We start from the raw sequence: 18,896 nt of genomic DNA, 5'->3' as shown, positions 1-18,896 counted from the left end.
ATAATAATATACGCATTGTGGAGTGGCATCCAATGTCTCTGAATACAATGGGGTCCCCACACTTTGGAAAGCAGTCACTCAATTAAAATGGAGAGTTTTGGAGCATCAAGGTTGCTTTCAGAATTCTTTCACTGTATAAGGTGACACTGCTTTGTGTAACCTAGTTTTGGAAACGTCAGGTGCTTGAATGAACTATTTAGATTTTCAGAACTCCGGTTTATTTTACCTGTTTACTATGTGATTACAGTATGTGTGTTCTGTATCATTCTGTATTGCCGTTTCATCATTTTCCCATGCTTGCTAACATATTCTAGAAAAACAAAACATTTTCAACCATTTTTTAAAAGCTGCATTTCCGAAACAAGGTGGTTTGAATAATGGCCACTAGGGGTGTGCGACTGTAATCTCTGCCACTTCTGCAACTACGGGTCAGTAAAAGGAAAATCTTTATATAAAATGTAGTTTTAGAGGGGACACAAATTGCAGCTGCACACCCTTCAAACCACCTCACTTCTGAAATTCAGTCTTTAAAATCAGTTAAAAAAAGTACATTTCTGCTGGAATAGTCTAAGACGACTCGACAATAGAGAATGATAGAGACCACACATAATTGGATATTAAATATAATGAAATTGAAGATGGTCTAAAGTATCCCTATCTTTAGTCCCTGTTTTTCCACTTTATTCATTTTTTGGTTGCGTTAAATTCTGCCATTTTTAGACCCACCATGTCACAAAAATCACTCGTACATCCACTTTGGACCAAGTTGTTATATTTCGTCACATTCACAGTTAATATCTGCCATTGCACCTCTTCAGTCCCATGAATGTTCATCATGTCGAATATACTCACTGTGAAACCGTCTTGCCTTTGAGGCCACATAAATGCTGAATGAAGACACGAGTGGACCTACAAGGTTGCCATAGTGACGGAAGTGGAGCCTTCTCAGTTTGTTCCTCCACCCTCAGCTGTAACTGGGTGCAGTGAGCCGAGGGCTACAAGTGCCCACCAAAGTAATTTAATTTCCAGGCAAAATTAGATCTTCACATCTGGTGGTACTTGGTCAACCACTTTCAGTCAGTGATCTACCCCCCCTGGCTCGGAGATACAAACCCCCCCCTTTTATTGAACCTACAGACCATATTGATTGCTCATATCAAGCACCACATCAGAACAAGCTGGTCTCTAATGTTGACTGCACTAAAATCCAGATTAGATTAGAGCCATCAACTACAGAAGAATTGGCAATGAATTGTTTAATCACAATTTGATGTGTGATTCTTCACATATATGATTACAAAAGTTTCATGACAATCAGACAAGCTGTTCTCCAGATATATGTAACAATAGAAGTGTGACATGCAGATGACTTCTGTCAAATATCAAGTTGGATAACATATATGGGAAAATATAAATTGTGACGTACGATCCGCCTCCAGAATATCCCCTTTGCACGGGGACAATAATGGGTTTTTAAACTGACAGCAAATAATATTGAAAAAGAAGCCAAGCTAAGTGTTTTCATTCTGTGCTGGGGGAGAAGCTGCAGCCACACAGCAAAAGATCAAACCAACATTAGTGCATTTTTTATATAATAGTATTACCTCTCATTAGCACAATGACTTTACTCTCAAGTCCCTTTGATGTAAATCAGACTTTGTTTTCATGTTTGCACGTTTATCCTGCCAACACACTATAAATGAACGTCCTGTGTGAATTGCCTTCACCCGGGTCAAAAGGGGCTTGCAAGAACATCATTACGGTAACGAGAGGCAAGACATTTGATTAAAGCCTTGGTTACTGCCCCTTTAACATTTGCTGGATGAGGAGTCCCAGCCATCACGGTTACGATGAGGGATGGTCTAGCCTTGAGATGGGGATAGTCTGGGGGCGATGGAGAGGAATGCTGGGGAATCCAAACAAAACCATCTGTGGGGGTCCTGCTCCAAGGGGCTGAAGGGGTGGGGGGGATCTCTTTGTCTGGCTGGACACCTCGATATGGGGCTTGGCTGAAGTCCCACAGATCCACAATCCATGCTCCGGAGTGTTGGGAAAGAGGTGCCACTATTGTTACCAGTGACTTGGGCAATCATCCGGAGAGAGATGATCCCAGAAAAGCACTTCTACAAACAACCCCAAACAGGAGGGCAGGGAGAGGGGGTGGGGAGGGCAGTGGAGAAGGGAGATGTGAAGGAGCGGAAATGGTCAAGTTAGTAGTAAGCAGTAAGACAGAGAAAGGGGAGTTACAGAGGGGTAGAAAGCAGAACAGAGGGACGACAGATTTTCTAGTTTCTTGAGATGTTTTGAGATAATCCATTATCTCCAAATCCATTCTTTTTTGGCTCTCCTCCTCAGCCACTGCTTTTCTTATTTCTCTCATGTTTTTATAGTCTCTGTGTTCATCATGTGACTTCTCTCTGAAGTGCAGGGCTGAAAAATATACCAGAGAGCTATGCACTTTTTCTGTTACATAGAAGAATGAGACAGTAGTTCAATTTTAGATATGATTTACTGGAATCATTGGCTTTTATATCGTCTTTTAAAGTATTTTCTTTTGGTTATATTAGGTGGTAGTTTGATCTTTTTTATTTAAATGCATGTTTCATTTCTCTCAGTGTAACTGCAAAACACCTCCCTTGCTAGACATTCATGAATGACTGTATCATGTGCAGTAATCACTGTTAAAACTTAGATAAATACCTGGATCCTTGTTTCAATTGGGTCATGCCTGCAGGCTACGGATAGGTTTATCCCAAAATCCCTTGTGTTCCAAAGCAAGAGTGGTGTATACAAAACACATGGGACTGGAAAGAAAGAGGAAAGGGTCCCATTTGCAATACAGGTAACTATTTCCTCTCCCAGCAGGAAAGCTAGGAGGCAAACAGCAGCTCTTCTCTGGGACTTTGTAGGTGTCCTTTTCTAATTACAAAGCTAAGGGGGCACAAGCAAGATAGCTCTCAAGCTAGATAGCTCCTGCTTGTTTGTTGTTTCCAGCTAGAAGGCTTATGCTACTGGAGGCATTGGTCTCCCCTCTACTTGCCTTCCCACCAGTCCCAAAGGTAGATTATCCCACGTCGGTTCAATAACCAAGCAGTGTGTCTATGCCCTTTCTCTCTATCGTACTGTACTGCTCTTCCTCTCTCCCAGCGACTTAAGCCTTTTCCATCCCGCCGGTCATTCGGAACAGTCAACAGCCGTTCCGCTCCACTGCTGGTCACTCATTGTCCAGCTCACAGCGACCCGAGGGGATGAAGCGGACGGTCTTTCAAATCCCACTCCGCTAAGAGTGTAAACAGAGACGGCCATGTCCCCTGCTCTTCACACCCACATCAAAGCTGTATAAACAGAGCCCTCCCCTTCAAAAAAAGAAGGGCCGGCCGCAGGGCTCTGAAGGAGGTCACGACTCCAGCTTGTCAAGACAGGCATCAAAGTTTCCGCCACACACGAACTCGGCACACGAGGGCACACCTCGTCTGGAGAGCTTTGCTCACTCATCTACCGACAGAGTGCGCGCATGAGCACGGTGGTGTCTCAAAGTGGAGGCAAACTCAGAAGATGTTATTTCGGATTCATTACTGCCAGACATAAATGTTCTGTGTACACTGTGGCATGTTGTATAATAAACATACTTTGTTTATGACCCAAAAAAGGTAAAAAAAAATGGGAGAAGACTCCTTTCTATTCTCTAGAATGTCACAGTCATAATAGTAATATTATGACCACAGAGCCAGACTGGCACTTTTCTCAATTAGACATATATACGTGACATTCTGGCAGCTGTGCTCAAACAGCCGAAGGAAGATAAAAGCAATAGGATATTTATTAATTACATTGCACTACTAAATTGTAAATGCCTTCTAGAAATTCATTGACTTGGTATTTGTTATGGGGAAAACAGGTTTAACAAAAACATATATATATATATATATATATATATATATATATATATATATATATTTTTTTTTTTTTTTGGTAAAGCTATTCAATCAGTTTTTTATTCTATTTATACATCCACTGCTAATTAAAAAACAAAAAAGACAGAGCTTTGTGCCAATCCGTATTACAAAACTAACAACACGAAAAGCTTCCTGTACTTCACAGGTTGAAGCGGTTATATTTTATTTCTTGATAGTTTTCTGATACAGTAATTGTTTTATTCCTTTCAAACTAGCCCACGGTGTTCAAACCATGGTAAAGTAGGTAAGCAGAGGCTTGCTTCACTGCTGCAAAGTAACTGAATGGCCTTGCACCTGGTTTACACAGAGCTGACACCGAGCAGACTAGCAACAGTGAAAAAGGGATAAAGCTGTGCTGATAGAACAGAGATCGGAGGGCAGGACCTAACAATAAAGTGCCACTGAATAACTGTACATGTGTGAATGCAAACCCAACAGCTATCCAATAAGTTCTAATTCATTCATATGAAATCCTATTTCTTCCATTCCAGCTACATAAACAATAAGCATGTTACTAACATACTGTACTTCTTTTGTCATGACTGTTAATTAAAAATTAGAGTTGTCAGTATCATGATAAAGAAGAGCACCCTATACAAGGGACATATGGACCGAGAGACGGACAGGTTCCTCCATATACTCCCAGATTCTGCTATCCTCAATAAGCTGCTAAAGAATACTGAAGCTTAATCTAAAATGGAATGCGGTTGACTAGATATTCAATGCAATAAACGTACAGGACCCACAAAAACACAGACAAGCAGCATGCAACAAGTATCCATATTTTATACTTCACTGAATCCTACTGTAGGATTATAAGTGTCTGGGTGCCCTTTACGATTCTACTTTGCTTAATAGCAAAGTTTACCAACGATAACCTAAATGCAGACAGCTGTCTTACAAAGATTCTGCCTTGTGAACTTGTCTGCTAACTTCGTGCCCCCCTCCCCATTCAGATGGACCCACGGTTCAAAGTGGGGGGGGGGGGGGATTTGGCCCAGTGGCTCACGTTCCTAAATTGGATTCCGTCTTCATGTTTGCCATGGAGGACGTTAATTGAATTTGGTGGTGCATCTCTAGCCAGCTCTTGAATGGTGTGAAAGGGGCACTTTGCACTTCACAAGACCGTTGTGTGAAAGAGATGAAAGCAGACGGGACTGTATCGCCTGTGCTGTTTCAATCCAGCGCTGCAGACAGAGAGCGCTTTCCCGTCTCAGGACGCTGCAAGCAGTTTATTACTTTGAAATTGTAAATGTGTGGTTTAAGCGAAGGTCCATAACAGGAGACCTAAACATTATGTTAAAAGCAGTTCATATTACTTTAAAGGCAACTGCCGTCCATGATTTAAACTATCATATACACAAGCTGCTAAAAGCTACCTTTTAACTCTAGGCAGGTGCTTCTGTTTCTAAGACTATATAGATTACTGATGCTTCAGAAGGAACAGGCTCATCCTTACACAGAAAACACTCAACAGGACTACATTTAGAAAAATAAATAAATATGTTTAAAAAAAATGACCACTAAAAGTCGACAAGCTTGTTGTTGAATGTATTATGTTTCTTTTAGGATTTCTAAAAGCCCCTAATGACCATTCTGGAGAACAGGCTTTCAGTAGCTGCAGATTTCCACCCCTAGTCGGTGTATTTTCCAAGTAAAAACACTGTCAGTCTGTTAGAGATTGAAACTCAATGATTGCGCAAACCAGGCGAAACCGAGGAACTGTATTGTTTTACGTTGAGTAATTAACACGTTTTATTCCATTTAATTAATACCTAACAAGTTTAAATTTCTGAAAGGTAATTACTGGGACAATACGGGTATCAGCACACCTCTAATTAGATCATCGAGGGCAGGTCACTTATGCCTCCAGAACAATTTAAACACAGAGCATACTGGCCATGTCAAATAGTGCTGACCTAGCTGATAATGTTGGCCCTCTGTGTTTGTGTGGGGTGGATGGGGAGCTCATGCCTTTCCCCAGTATAGCTGAGCTGGACGGGCTAGGCGAGGTGTGGCTGGAGGGTGTTTCCACGGATGCTCAGCTATACCTTAGCTACACCTCAGACAGTACAGTTTCACATCTCATACCCAAACTGTGCGTGTGGAAGCATGTAATTGAACGGCAATCTAAAGAGACAAACAGTTTTGTACAATGGCTACTGTTTCCCACCGCTTTTCTCTTATCGTGTGACAAAACCTCATTAATAAGACTACTGACAGCGGTGTGAAGATCGAAAATAACAGCAATCAATATTCAATCAATCCCACAATCCAACGGGGCCTTTTACTACTGCACTATGACCTTTACTGTGGCACTACTACTTCAGCTATACCTGACAAAATTACACTGGAATGCAGACAGCCATCCTTAACTACTCCCTCAGACCGTGCAGCTCAGCTATACCTGGGAAAGGGCAGTGGAAACGTTAGTGTACCAGGTATTTACAATGGATTTATGTGCTCCCAGCGAGTCACTTTTAGGAGAATAGGGGTCTTGATGAGTATTAGAGTTGGAAAAAGCGTATTGGGAGAAAGTGGCACTGCATGCCAGTTCTCACTTGTGGTTGCGGCTCATCGCTGCCACCATCAGTGCAGTCCAGCCCAGTCGGTGGCGAATGTTCTGGTCGATCCCCGCAGCCAGCAACCTGGTGTGAGAAAAGAGATAAAAATCAGATGAAAACCAGCGCCCCTTCATGAGACACAGCAACAGCACAGGCAAAACACCAGGGACATGCACCCTCAGCAGTGTGCTGAACCACGAACATTTCATTTAGTGCTATTTCAAAATCTTCAGAGGCCTTACTGTATACCTCAAGTGTTAGAGAATAACAAAATAGCGAAGCTGCATTGGTTAAACCACATGCTACCATATTTAAAAGTGATTCTCTGCACTGCTGGTGCACCTTAAGGTGTTATAGAAATCGCTGTCTGGTAGTTAAATAGGGACCATTAACCTCTTTTACTAATGTTGGTTTGCTTTCAGGGCTGCATTGGACAGAAGACTTGCATCTTAATTTTGAAAACCTGGTTATATAATTAATAAAATTAACTACAATAAACTTATGATCAGTCAGCTTACAGCAAAATAACTAGTCCTGTACAATGTTACTTACCACTAAGTGAACTCAGTGATAGTATTTATTTCTCTCTAATATACTTGCCAGCGAGACACCAGGCTAGATTCCCAAAGCTATTTACTCCAAATCATCATAGGCAAACTTTGTTCAGATCGTAAAAACACACCCAATAATTAATTACGACGGAGGAAAAAGCTTTGAGAATCTAAACGATCGTGTCATTGGATACACCTTTTTGAAAACCTGATTATGAGAAATTCCAGTGTGCGTGAGCGGTGCGCAACATAGGGAAGCCATAGCCAGTGCTACAAGTACAACTTACAATGCTTTACCACACTATGAAGATGATTACTATGCTTTCATTTGCTTTTATCACAGTATACCAGAGTATAAACCAGAGTACAAACCGATAAAAGCACAAGCCACAGACGTTTGTCTGCGTGACTCAGTGTCTTATACATTTTACCCTATAGTTTTGAAGGTATAGATTAAACTTTTGTAAGGGTAGTGATAGAAAATATTATTTTTATTTTCAAATGACAGTGACTGTTAAACAATGCAAACACATATTAAGACCCAAAAGAGAGAAAAAATTGGCAAATGATACTTTTTTTTTTTTTTTTTTTTTTTTTTTAACACCAGGCCTCTAAGCTCCCATTATTAAAACAATTGCTCTGATATTTGACCCATTTTCACTTTTTAAAAACATGAACACCAAAGCTTTGTAAAAGAAGCGCACTGCTCAGTCTCTGGATAAAGCTTTCTTTCCTTTGCCCTATTCCTGCGGGGATTACAGCAGGATACATACGGGCTGTGTTTATTGTAAACAGCAGGAGAGAACAGACCCTGTTCTACCTGTCTGTGTTTTTAAACGGTTACAGCCTGCGCAGCGGTAACCAAACCACTTAACATAACACAGCCCGCAGCTGCTGGGCGTCCGCGACATATGGACCGGTCACCTTTACTGGACTGCAGGTAACCTAAACCGTTGCCATGGCAAGGATGAGGGAGCTGCACTCTGCTTCAGGTAAAGGCTGCCTCCATTAAACAGCATTTCATTCTGTGAAGTACATTTTGTTTTACTGACATTAGTATTTAATTTTCCTTGAAACTGCGCTACAAAAGTACAACTGGAATTTTAGGATTGAGACAATTTATATATATATATATATATATATATATATATATATGTGAACATAATTTAGATCTTATTTAACATTGTGTAATCAAAGAACCTACAAAATGGTAATCGCAAAAGTCTACCGGAAGCCAAAATCGTAGTACAGCACTTCATGTTAGATTTCGAAATGTCACATTTTTCAATTTCTTTTCAGCTTTTTCCTTAAGTACATGGAAAACTACAAATCTAATTTAATGTTAACGTAACATTATTCAGCAGGTTTCATTTGACTTCATGAAGCAAAAGTAGTTAATTCTATAGGGTGATGAAAAACCTTTGACCATAGCTCAAGATTTCATCCCAGTCCAACTGTACTAGCTATGAATGAACTGATGGCATAAACATGATATTCGCATTATTAAATCATTGTTTCATTATTCTGTATTAGCTCCCTCTGTGCAGACACAGTTGGTAGTCTTGTTAGCTAAATGTGTCGATCAGGTAGTCAAAAGCCATTGCTGGTTTACAGTGTAATCTTTAGAAGCTTTCTGGGAACACACTTCAACTGACAATGTCACTATTTCAATACTTGAAATAAAATGTTTCATTTCTTCAGAAGCTTCAAAAACAATTAAACATCACAAAATAGGATCAGGTAGAGAAACAAAGCAGCAGGTTCAGTTATAGCAAATACATGAGATGTTCAGCATGTTACAAAATCCAGTAGAAATCCTGCAGAACGAGAGGAACCAGAGCAACTAGCGTGACTCTACAGGACCCAGCTTAACGGGAAAACTAAGACCCAGGGTACTGCCACAACTACACCAACTGTTTAAATTACATTCGACTTGTGTTATATTTTACTATCTCTTGATGGATTCGAAAAAATAAGTATCAAATACACTTAAAAAAAATAGTGCTTTTTATTTCTGGTGTTTATTACAAAAATGTAATATCCCCAAACCCGTTCCCTCCAGCCAAAAAGTTAACCGAGTAACTGGGTCAAGTATTATTAGATGATCTATGACAAAAACTGTCTTTTACTTGCTATGACAGTGGTGTCCAAACCCAGGGACGGTGGCCAAACATGGCACTTGAGACGTATGATTCTGCCCTCCACCCCGACCACTAATATCGTTTTTGTGTCGATATCCTTTTTCTACATGATGTAAAGTGCCCAAGCAGACCCCTACATATTCCAGCTCTACAAAGTTGGTTACCTCGTTTTATTTTGAGCAAATAAGTGAGCAGCGGTAAGTGATGCAAGAGAGGTGCACGAAGTAAGCTTGTCTGCTGTTTGTTCTCCTCAGCTTGTGTGGCAGCGAGCCTGCAACCTTATTGCTGACAGATGGCTGTGTGCCCCCCCTCCTATCCTAGAAGTTCAGGGTGACTAACTTGGTGACACGGCTGCAAAGCGCAGTGTTTCAGAGAGCTGGAGGGGCATGTTTGAGTTTGTGCTCAGCCGGGGGGGGGCTGCCCCGCTCTAACAGGTGGGGAGAAAGAGAGCTGGCTCTCTCCCTGGCTGCTGTTTGACATTCCACCTCTTGCACTGGGTGTTAAGTGTTTCACTTTACTGTTTGGCGAGGCCCCTTTTCAGACCCTGATCCAGAGGCTCAATGTACAAGCAGTCAGACAGCGGATTACAAAGTTGTTTGTCTGTCGGATAGAAATATAACTGTAGCATCCACAGTTGTACCGGATGAACTTAAAACAGTGTTTCTTTTTTTCATAGTTTATATTATTATTATTATTATCATAGTTGTATATTTTTTTCTTGTTATTAAATATTAACTTTAAAAATATATATTTTTTTAAACAAATCCTTTACTTTGAAATTACAGCGTGTCCATATATAATTTTGTCCCATTGTAAAAAAAAAACCTGCAGAGGACCTTCTTTGGTTCTATAACATATAACAACCTTCAGATCTATGCAGTCTCTTTGTCCATCCGACTGTTTCTCTGAAGGTCACGTTAGAGTTTTGCATATTTCTTGAGAACCGCTTGAATCTTCTATCTCAAGCTGCTGAGTGTCTGGGGGTGTACAGAGACTGTCTGTCTGTCTGCCTGCCTGTCTGTACAGTACGTCACATCTTGTCAAATTCTGATAAAGCCTGTAACTGGGTTACTCTTCAGGGGTCAGAGTTATATTATACTGTTTTCAGCTTGTGTCTAAAGTGTTAAACAGAGCTCTCCTGAGTTGTGTGAAGTCTATACTCCCGTTGCAATTTCCACTGTTACACAGTACAGTACTGAATTGTGTGTTGACACATGTTTGATTGATGCCCTCATCAGAAATGGCACTGTGATGATTCTAAATACCCCCATGCAGCTCTAACTGAATATTAAAGCCTCTCATTTAAGGATGAGCTCCCTTATAAAGTAAGGCACGTCACCAGACAATGGCTGAATCTGTTTAGTGTATTTCTAGTACCCTCTTGTGGCACACAGCTGATAATGCGGTTTCTGAACAATTTGGCACTGAAACCGTTGACAATGGACATAAAACCTGCTTTATGACGACTCAAGCCTGGCTTTTTATTTTATTTTTTTGCAACATTAGAATCAGACAATTTGGAGTCTGCATTCATACAAATAGGCCATTAGGCGCTGTAAGACTACTCAATTTCACAGAGTAATTTACATTGATGAAGTTCACAACATCGATTCGATAGTCATTCTGGAGTATAAAATGGTTTTTAATTTGTTTGTTTTTTTTCAGCTTGGATAGGACTGAGAATAAAGAGGGTCAAGTTACCATTGGCCCTGGTAGTATTGAAAGTTATTGACATCTCAATGGTTCTTATCCTGCTTAAAAAAAAGAAAATTGACATATTCATAATTCGTCGATATGAAGTGATAGTCTTACCTGCTGATTTCCTGGACATTATTGGTCCTGGCTGCTTCCAGCAATGCCTCTCCTGGTAAAAAAAAAAAAAAAAAAGTGAACAAATCAATCACTAACAAACAAGTCAAGCAAACAGCAGTTTGAAATGACCTGAATGACCAGTTTTATTTCATCTCAACAAACTGTAAGTGAACTGTTTCTGCCTAATTACCTGCTGGGCAGGGATGGAAATAAGGCTCCTGTTGCAGGCAGTTTTACCCATTCCAGGGTAATACAAGCTTGGTTAGCCACAGTGTATAGGTAACAAGCTCAGGTGTGCTGAACCCTGACAGACCTGTCTGACAAGGGGAGGGCAAGGCTGCATTTCAGGAACCACAAGAGCTACCCACGTGGTTCAGACAGCAAATTGAACAATTTCAATATATAAAAACAGTTATTAAAAACATTTTTAGTAACAATGAATGAATACATATGATCAATAAAAATAATAATACCAAAAATAAAAACCCTAGACCAGTACCTCAGTCTTAGCAAATACTTTGTTACCTTTTAAATCTGAATCTTTTTTCAGGCAGTATGCCAGGGCAGCAACTGAGATGACACCTACAGGTGTAACATTCCCAAATGGAGTCCTCTTTTCTTTCTGACTTCTTTCGTATTGTTCGTGATTGGAGCTCTGTCCGGTGGCAGAATTTGAGTACTTTAACTCATTCAACTTTGGGCTCCATCGTGTGGTCAGGTGCAGGTACTGCGTCTTAATTTTGACATTATTGGCCTCACAGTCACAGGGCTGAGGACACTCGCTCACTGACAAGCTGGACGTGAAAGCAGCGATCTGGTGTTCGGTGCGACAGTAATTAAGCTTCACCTTTCCCGGAGCAACACTTACCATCCTAACTGCATTGTGTAACCCAAACCCAGCCGAACCTACCTCCCGGTACTGAGGATATCGGGTCAGCAGCGGCCTGGAGCCCACGGACAGCCACATGCTTTTAGTTTAGAAACGCTAAGTTGTTTTGTGCTTTTTTTTAAAGGATATAAAAAGCGACTTGTTAATTTATTATTTGCATTTGATGCCACTTTGCTTTTAAATTTAACAGCAACGCATTTCATTTCATTAAGATGGAGTTACCGAAGGGAAAATACAAGAATGTTCGACGGTCATACGTCAGAAAACAATGATGGCGCTACTAACATCACGGGATACGTAGTTTTTCTATTACTCCCTGATACGTTCACAGAGGGAGACAGAAGGCAAAATAAGACTACATCTCCCAGGAAGCATAGCACCATCACCGGCAAAGCGTGATGCCGCGGTGGATGCAGGGATTAGTAGTTGAATTTGTTGTACACAAACATGTTACCTTTCTGTAAAAAACACATGAATGTCCGAATATATTTTTAATATGCTACGGCATCGGTTTGCAACATAGTATATGTCATTTTTTTTTAAAAACCAAATCTGAATGACGTTTAAAACACGAACGCGAGCCATAATAGAGCCATCATCTAGAGAATTTCATTTTACATCCACTCTATTTTCAGGAGGTGGCGTAAAATTTTCATTTGTAATGAAGTCTTACAAAATTTTACATCACTTGTTTCTTAAGATTTAAATGGCAAAACAGCAAATTAATAAACACAACATCTCTATGTATTCATTATTCATACGAACCCTTTAAACTCCAGGGAAAAGCCTTCCAGTCTAAACAGCAGCGTGCAAGGAAAGTTTAGGAAAAACAAACCCACTCAACACAGCAGATCAGTTAGCTGCTTGCGTTCTTGGGTATACTCCTGTGTACTTGGGTATACTCCATTTCTGTGTAAGACATTACAACTTTCTAATTAGCTACACGTTGTCTTTTTGTAAAAGTTACTCAGGGTTCAATTTGGTTAACCCTATACCCCTGTGCGATAAACCACAAATGGGTTTGATTGGAGAATTTGACATCACTAGCGAATCAGCTGTACAAATACAGAAACACATAACTTTTTTTTTCAAACAAACAAGGTCACCAGATGTGGTTGAAAGTACAAGAATAATGATTGCACACTGGCAATGACATGGTTCCATGGTTCTGCAATAGATGAACCATTATTCATACTATTGTGATACCATTGGTAAAATGGAAAACATGAAAATGTTTTCACAGAGGCACTGTTATACAAATGGCATATTAGAACTAGTTGTCATCACAAAATGTAAGAAATGTCTGAATATAAATCAAAGGTGTCCTTGATAAACTCACAGAATTAGGCTGCTGTATTCCACACGCACACAGACACGCACACCAACACATTACCCTGCTTCACTAAACCCTTCACAGCATCTCAGCCATCAAGCACTGTTCCCATGAATGATTTTATTTGTGTTGTCTAGCTCAGGATAGACCAGTATGTTAAGGCTCTCTGCCCAACCTTATAAAAGCTTCCCATATTAAAAGCATAGCAAAATCTAAGAAAGTATAGTGACAGCAGGGTAAAGCACAGGTAAGCATTGAAAAGCCCACAGAGGTACAGTAAAGCATATTAAAAAACACGGCCATCCAGTGTAAACTATGGTAAATGCACAGTATAACCATGGGGAAAGCATAGGAAAACTTCCAAAAATATTGTGCAGATTTACCAGGGTGCTTTTATAAGTGGATTTTCTATCACCGCTGTTGCAGGTTTATATGTACCCACACTGTAAAGTAACCTTTCCCTCACCAAAACAACAATGTCCCAGTTTTAGCAAAGTTCTACAGCGGCACAGACCGTTACAATCCAAATTAACATTTCAACCTGAGGTCACAACAGAAAAAAAGGCAAAACCTCTTAATTTTCCCACAGTGACCCACAGGGCATTCATTATTTTGTTATCCTCCATGCGGTTATTTTAGTTTCTGAACTGCCTGATTTTATTTTGTGAGAATCTAGGAATGACACACATTCCTAAACCTGTTCTTCCTCTCAGGACTCAGGATAAGTTGTACATAATGTTCCACCCCTTTACGATATGCTGAAGGGCAGGACTACCAGTTCCCTCCTCTGTTCATTACAGACAAAAAGGGATTCAAAGTAGATTAGGCTAGGTTTTATGACAGAATGTATTGACTGTAACGGTGATAGTCTTGTTAATTTAATATGTATTTATTTCTTACTAACCAAGAAACCAGAAACTAGAAAGTAGCAAAAACAAGAAGATTAGAAAATATCTGTTTTTACTGCTAAAATTCTGAAGTCAAATGGACAAATTGTTTCTAATAATAATGCTAAGAATGAAAGAGACTAAGAGAGAGGCTTTAATGGCAGCTGGTCCTTACATTGTGCTAGTCTGAAGAAAAGAAATTACAAATGTATTAAAATGCACCACAGAATGTTTTTCACAAAAAGCACTGCTGGCATTTAGAAATGATGGGCAGCCAAAAGTTTTGCAACACCTAATTTTGCTTCATAAACCTGCTAAATAATGTTATGCGAACATATTGAATTACACACATCTTTGTAGTTTTCCATATACTTACACAAAAGTGACACAAATTGAAAAATGTGAGATTTCGACATCTAACATGAAGTACTGTACTACTATTATGGCTTCCGCTAGAATTTTGAGATATAATTTTGTAGTTTCTTTGATTACAAGATTGTGTCAGGGCAGGGCCCTGCTTGTAAGTAGTGTTTTGTGGTGGTTGGCAGGGATGGGGTGAATGCCACAAAACACTGTTTACACGCAGGGCCCTGCCCTGACACAATGATGTTAAATAAAAGATCTAAATTATGTTCATATATATAAATTTTGTCTCAGTCATAAAATTCTAGGTGATGCTTAACTTGTGGCCAGAGCTGTAGTTTTCTGTTTCAGTCATGAAAGTAAAAGCATCCACTTGGACCCACTAGAGCTCTCAGACAGCTCTTTTCTCTAAGTATGGCTGGTAACCATTTACCAGCCTCTTGTGAATGTAAGAAATGCATCAATAAGAAATATCATATAGAACAAACAGGCATTTCATATCCAGTGGTGGAAAACTGTTGCAGGGGGCACCAGCATCACTTGTGTATTGCACGGATATGCATTGCCAGCAATACAAAGTAACTGATCATTATATTGTGCTGGCTTTTTCTTCTATGAAGACACTTTGGCTGATCTGGCCTATGTTATCTATGGCAGGCTACTAGAACTGAAGAGCAGCTAGAAAGCACATCAACACATACTGTACTTACCTAGAAAACACACTAGTAATTGTGATTGCAATTAGAAACCACTCTAGTTGCAAACCTAATGAAAATGCTTAAAAACATATTAAACAACACAGTAAAGCAGAACATATCAAACTACGGTAAATGCACAGTATAACCCTGGGAAAGACATGGGAAAACTGCAAAATGACATTGCAAATTTACAGAGGTCACCTCTATGTTAACTAAAGTAAAAAATACAACTAAAACACTTTATATGACACTTAAACAAACTGAAAGCAAATGCAAAGAAGCATTTCAAAGTGCGGTCAAATTAGGGTAAAGCATGCAAATTATCCACAGAATAATGAATAATAATGAAGATAGCGTGGAACACTATCTTGCTGTGTGCGATTTTAGGACTCAAAATACAACAGTGGCTGGTGAGCCATTAAGCTGGAGGAGCAGGTTTTGCACCTGTCTCACGTTACATCTGTCACTCTCAGGTATCCCTGCCCTGCATGCGTGGCCAACTCACATACACCTGTTCCATTGTCATTGGCTTCCTGCTTCCTGTTTCCTTTACACCTGTGCCTCCTAACTCAGGGCAGTCTTCGGTCTCTGGGTCCTAAACTCCATTGATTTACTGGTACCGGCTTCATTCAGCTGGTCTTTGTTCCACCTGAACCCTAAAGAGGTTCCCAACCCTGGTCCTGCGGACCCCCTGTGTCTGATGGTTTTCATTCCAACTCAGCTCTCAATTACTTAACTAGACCCTTAATTGAACTGATAATTGGCTTAGACCTTTTTAATTGTTTTCAGCTCTTAAACAGTTGCAGATTTTAAAGTAGCTATAACATTTTAGTAACTTGAACTCTGCAACTGTTAAAGGGCTGAAAACAATTTAAAAGGTCTAATTAAGCTAAATATTAGTTCTATTAAGGGTCTAGTTAAGTAATTGAGAGCTGTTGAAATGAAAACCAGCAGACACAGGGGGTCCCTAGGACCAGGGTTGGGAACCACCACTCTAAATGACTTAATTGAAACAATCAAATCTCCTTGCAGTTCTCAATCCCTTAACTATTTAATGATGAGAACTGTAAACCGCTGGTCTGATTTTGAAGCATTTTCAAAATTAGATTTCTGAAACAAACAACATGAATATTATAAATTTACCAAGAAACAATAGTTAAATTAATGGCATAGTTCAATTAATGGAATGGTTCAGGTCATGTAAAAACATATATATTTTTGACAGGCTAAATTGTGGACACATTTCCTTTGCTTTAAAATAAGGCCCTTGCTCTTAAATGTGCTTTGTGTTGAAGATGTGTCCGTGTGTGGGTGTGTCTGTGAATAAGTACATTTGGGCTTGTCTGCTACACATACTGAGATCCCCTAGTGTACATTGAGGTGTGGCTGACATGTTGTCATGGTAATGAGGTTCATAACAAAATCCTGCAAAGCTTGTACGGCAACCTTAGGGGGTCAATTAGGTCCTGGAAATGTTGGTTCAACCTGTAAATTGCAGTCAAAAGTGTAATTACAGGCGCTATTGCATCATTTCAAATAAAGTTCATTCTAAACCCATCTAACTTAATTAGAGACCATTCTGCTATCCTGTGTATTTTATTTATTTATGTATTTAGTTTTGCTCAAATGAACTCATTATCATTAAACTATAACTATAACACCTGATTCCAAATGTTTTTGTACATGCAAATGTTTTGGTCAGATTCAAATGTACTGTTATACTTCAGAAGTGCTTCCACTTGTATTCAATGAAGACATATGCTCTATAAACTTCCATCAATGTACATTTCTAACCTTCACAAACGGAGCTAAAAGGGAATTTGAATACAGTAGAACTCAGATACAATTTTAAGATGCCATTTATAGATGGCCTTGCTGCATATTACAGAACAGCTTGGTATAGTTCTGACATATCACCGTTATCTTAACTAATGTCTTGTAATTGATGCATTTCATGCATCCACCAAGGACAGAGTTTTGCAGAGGACAGGGTAATGGTTACACTCAGGTGTACCAGCTGCACGCAGAGAGAAGACAGAGCTACCTGTATATTGAGGCAGCAGTGAGGTTCTTAAATTCTGAAAAACACAGCACGATGGGATGAATGAAACAGAAAATGATATACAAAGTGAATATGAATAAGAAGTAGACACTAGTAAAAGTAACTCATATTTCATACCTGTATTTAATCTGAGTTGCTCTAATATGGGTCTATATTCAGAGGTATGTCGTACGGTAAGTACCGCTGCACAATTGCTGTTTTCAGACTGCAACAATATTCCCTTGCAATCTTCCTTGTAAGTAGAGGTCAGTGAACTCAATGAATCACGAACTGTGGTTAGAAAAAGCTAGTTTGAAAATGGTATTGGAAGAGTGTTAAAAGAGCAATTGATAATCTTTGTTAGTTGACTCATGTGTAATACAATACTCTATTTGACTTGAAGTGGCTTTTGAAGAAGAAGCTACACAAGGCACTGAATAGAGATCAGGCAGGCCAGGTCAGACTTCATTTTCAAGAGCCAGAGTGAGTCAGGCTCATGGATATGTGTAGGCCGGAGATTCAACAGTATGGATGTGCAATTAAAAAATGCCTCATAACATTTTTAAGAACCTGAAAAGCCCATGTTGAAAATATTAGCTTTATAGGTGTACCCAAGTGTGAACACTTGTGCGGGATCACACTTGATCCCAGATCCAGTACCTTTTTGTCTGACAGGTGAGAATTAAACAGTTTTCAAATGATGGGGGAAGAAAAAAACACTTTCCTGTTTCATAAATTGAATGATAAAATTTTACGATGTGACGTTTAGGAGTAAGAAAATGGTTAGTTTTATTACACCCCAAACAGCGAAACGCAAAAAAAACCTAGAGCTCTTAATAATTTCATTGCTCCTATTGAAGCATATAATTTACATTAGGTCTATAATCAAAAAATGCTCTTCCTTAAGATCCGGTACCTTTTTGTTTACACATGAACGCCTGGGTGTATCTTTTACAATGCCATCAATATACAAAAACACTGAGAAATGTAAACAAAGAAAACAAGGAGATCTACTCTCTTCCACTGAGCAAGCAGACCCCGCTGCTGCTGTTGATGGCAGTTTAGTTCACTGAGTGACAAAGCTTTAGTGGATGAGGAAGCTTGTGTCCACGAGTGCTCTCTATGCTGGAGTGTGATCTGTATGTCTGCCTGGAAAAATGTACTTTTCTATTGATGTAGGTATTTAAATCAGTTATTAGGGGAGGTATTGGTTCACTGGCAATTGGATGGGACCACCTAAATATGAGTGAATAATACAGAACTAAATATCAAGGACATGATTAATAATATCTCCTGGAATGTCTTCTCTTAAAAACTGGAGAGTAAAATAGAGGAATGTTTTGACTAGTAGAATGCAATGAAGACTTTGCAGAAACGTTGGTCTGCGTCATTGATTTAATAATTGCGATACAATTAACCCCTTTTTAATATAATTTCAAGAGCACCGGGCACAATTTTCTAAATAACGTTGGTACGACAAAAATGCCCGCTTTGCCGTATAACTCGGAATATAGTACTAGCTATGGAGTTGATTACAGTATTGTTCATTAGAAAAAAATGACTAGTCAATATACTGTACAGTCCAATATAATGTACATGCTAATCACATTGTACTAAAACATACACAAGCTGCATGCTCTGTATGCAATGTTCTGTATGCT

The 18,896-nt window shown here is 39.5% G+C and overlaps 1 protein-coding gene across 1 annotated transcript in view; it reads right to left on the bottom strand.

Annotated features, from left to right (window-relative positions):
- Positions 1–12,222, bottom strand: part of LOC117973018 (mitochondrial disaggregase-like) — a 53,624-nt gene extending 41,402 nt beyond the window's left edge. Inside the window, exons 1-3 of the mRNA XM_059031183.1 lie at positions 11,550–12,222; positions 11,025–11,076; positions 6,518–6,604 (exon numbers count right to left, since the gene is read on the bottom strand). Of these exons, the coding sequence (XP_058887166.1) occupies positions 6,518–6,604; positions 11,025–11,076; positions 11,550–11,991 (581 nt within the window). The 5' untranslated portion in view covers positions 11,992–12,222. The remainder of the gene's footprint in view (positions 1–6,517; positions 6,605–11,024; positions 11,077–11,549) is intronic.
- Positions 12,223–18,896: the final 6,674 nt, after the last annotated feature.

The sequence above is a fragment of the Acipenser ruthenus genome, chromosome 9 (genome assembly GCF_902713425.1).
Source record: "Acipenser ruthenus chromosome 9, fAciRut3.2 maternal haplotype, whole genome shotgun sequence".
In the NCBI taxonomy this organism is placed as follows: domain Eukaryota; kingdom Metazoa; phylum Chordata; class Actinopteri; order Acipenseriformes; family Acipenseridae; genus Acipenser; species Acipenser ruthenus.
Note: the sequence above shows the minus strand (reverse complement) of the source record. Positions and strands in the feature narration are given on the sequence as shown.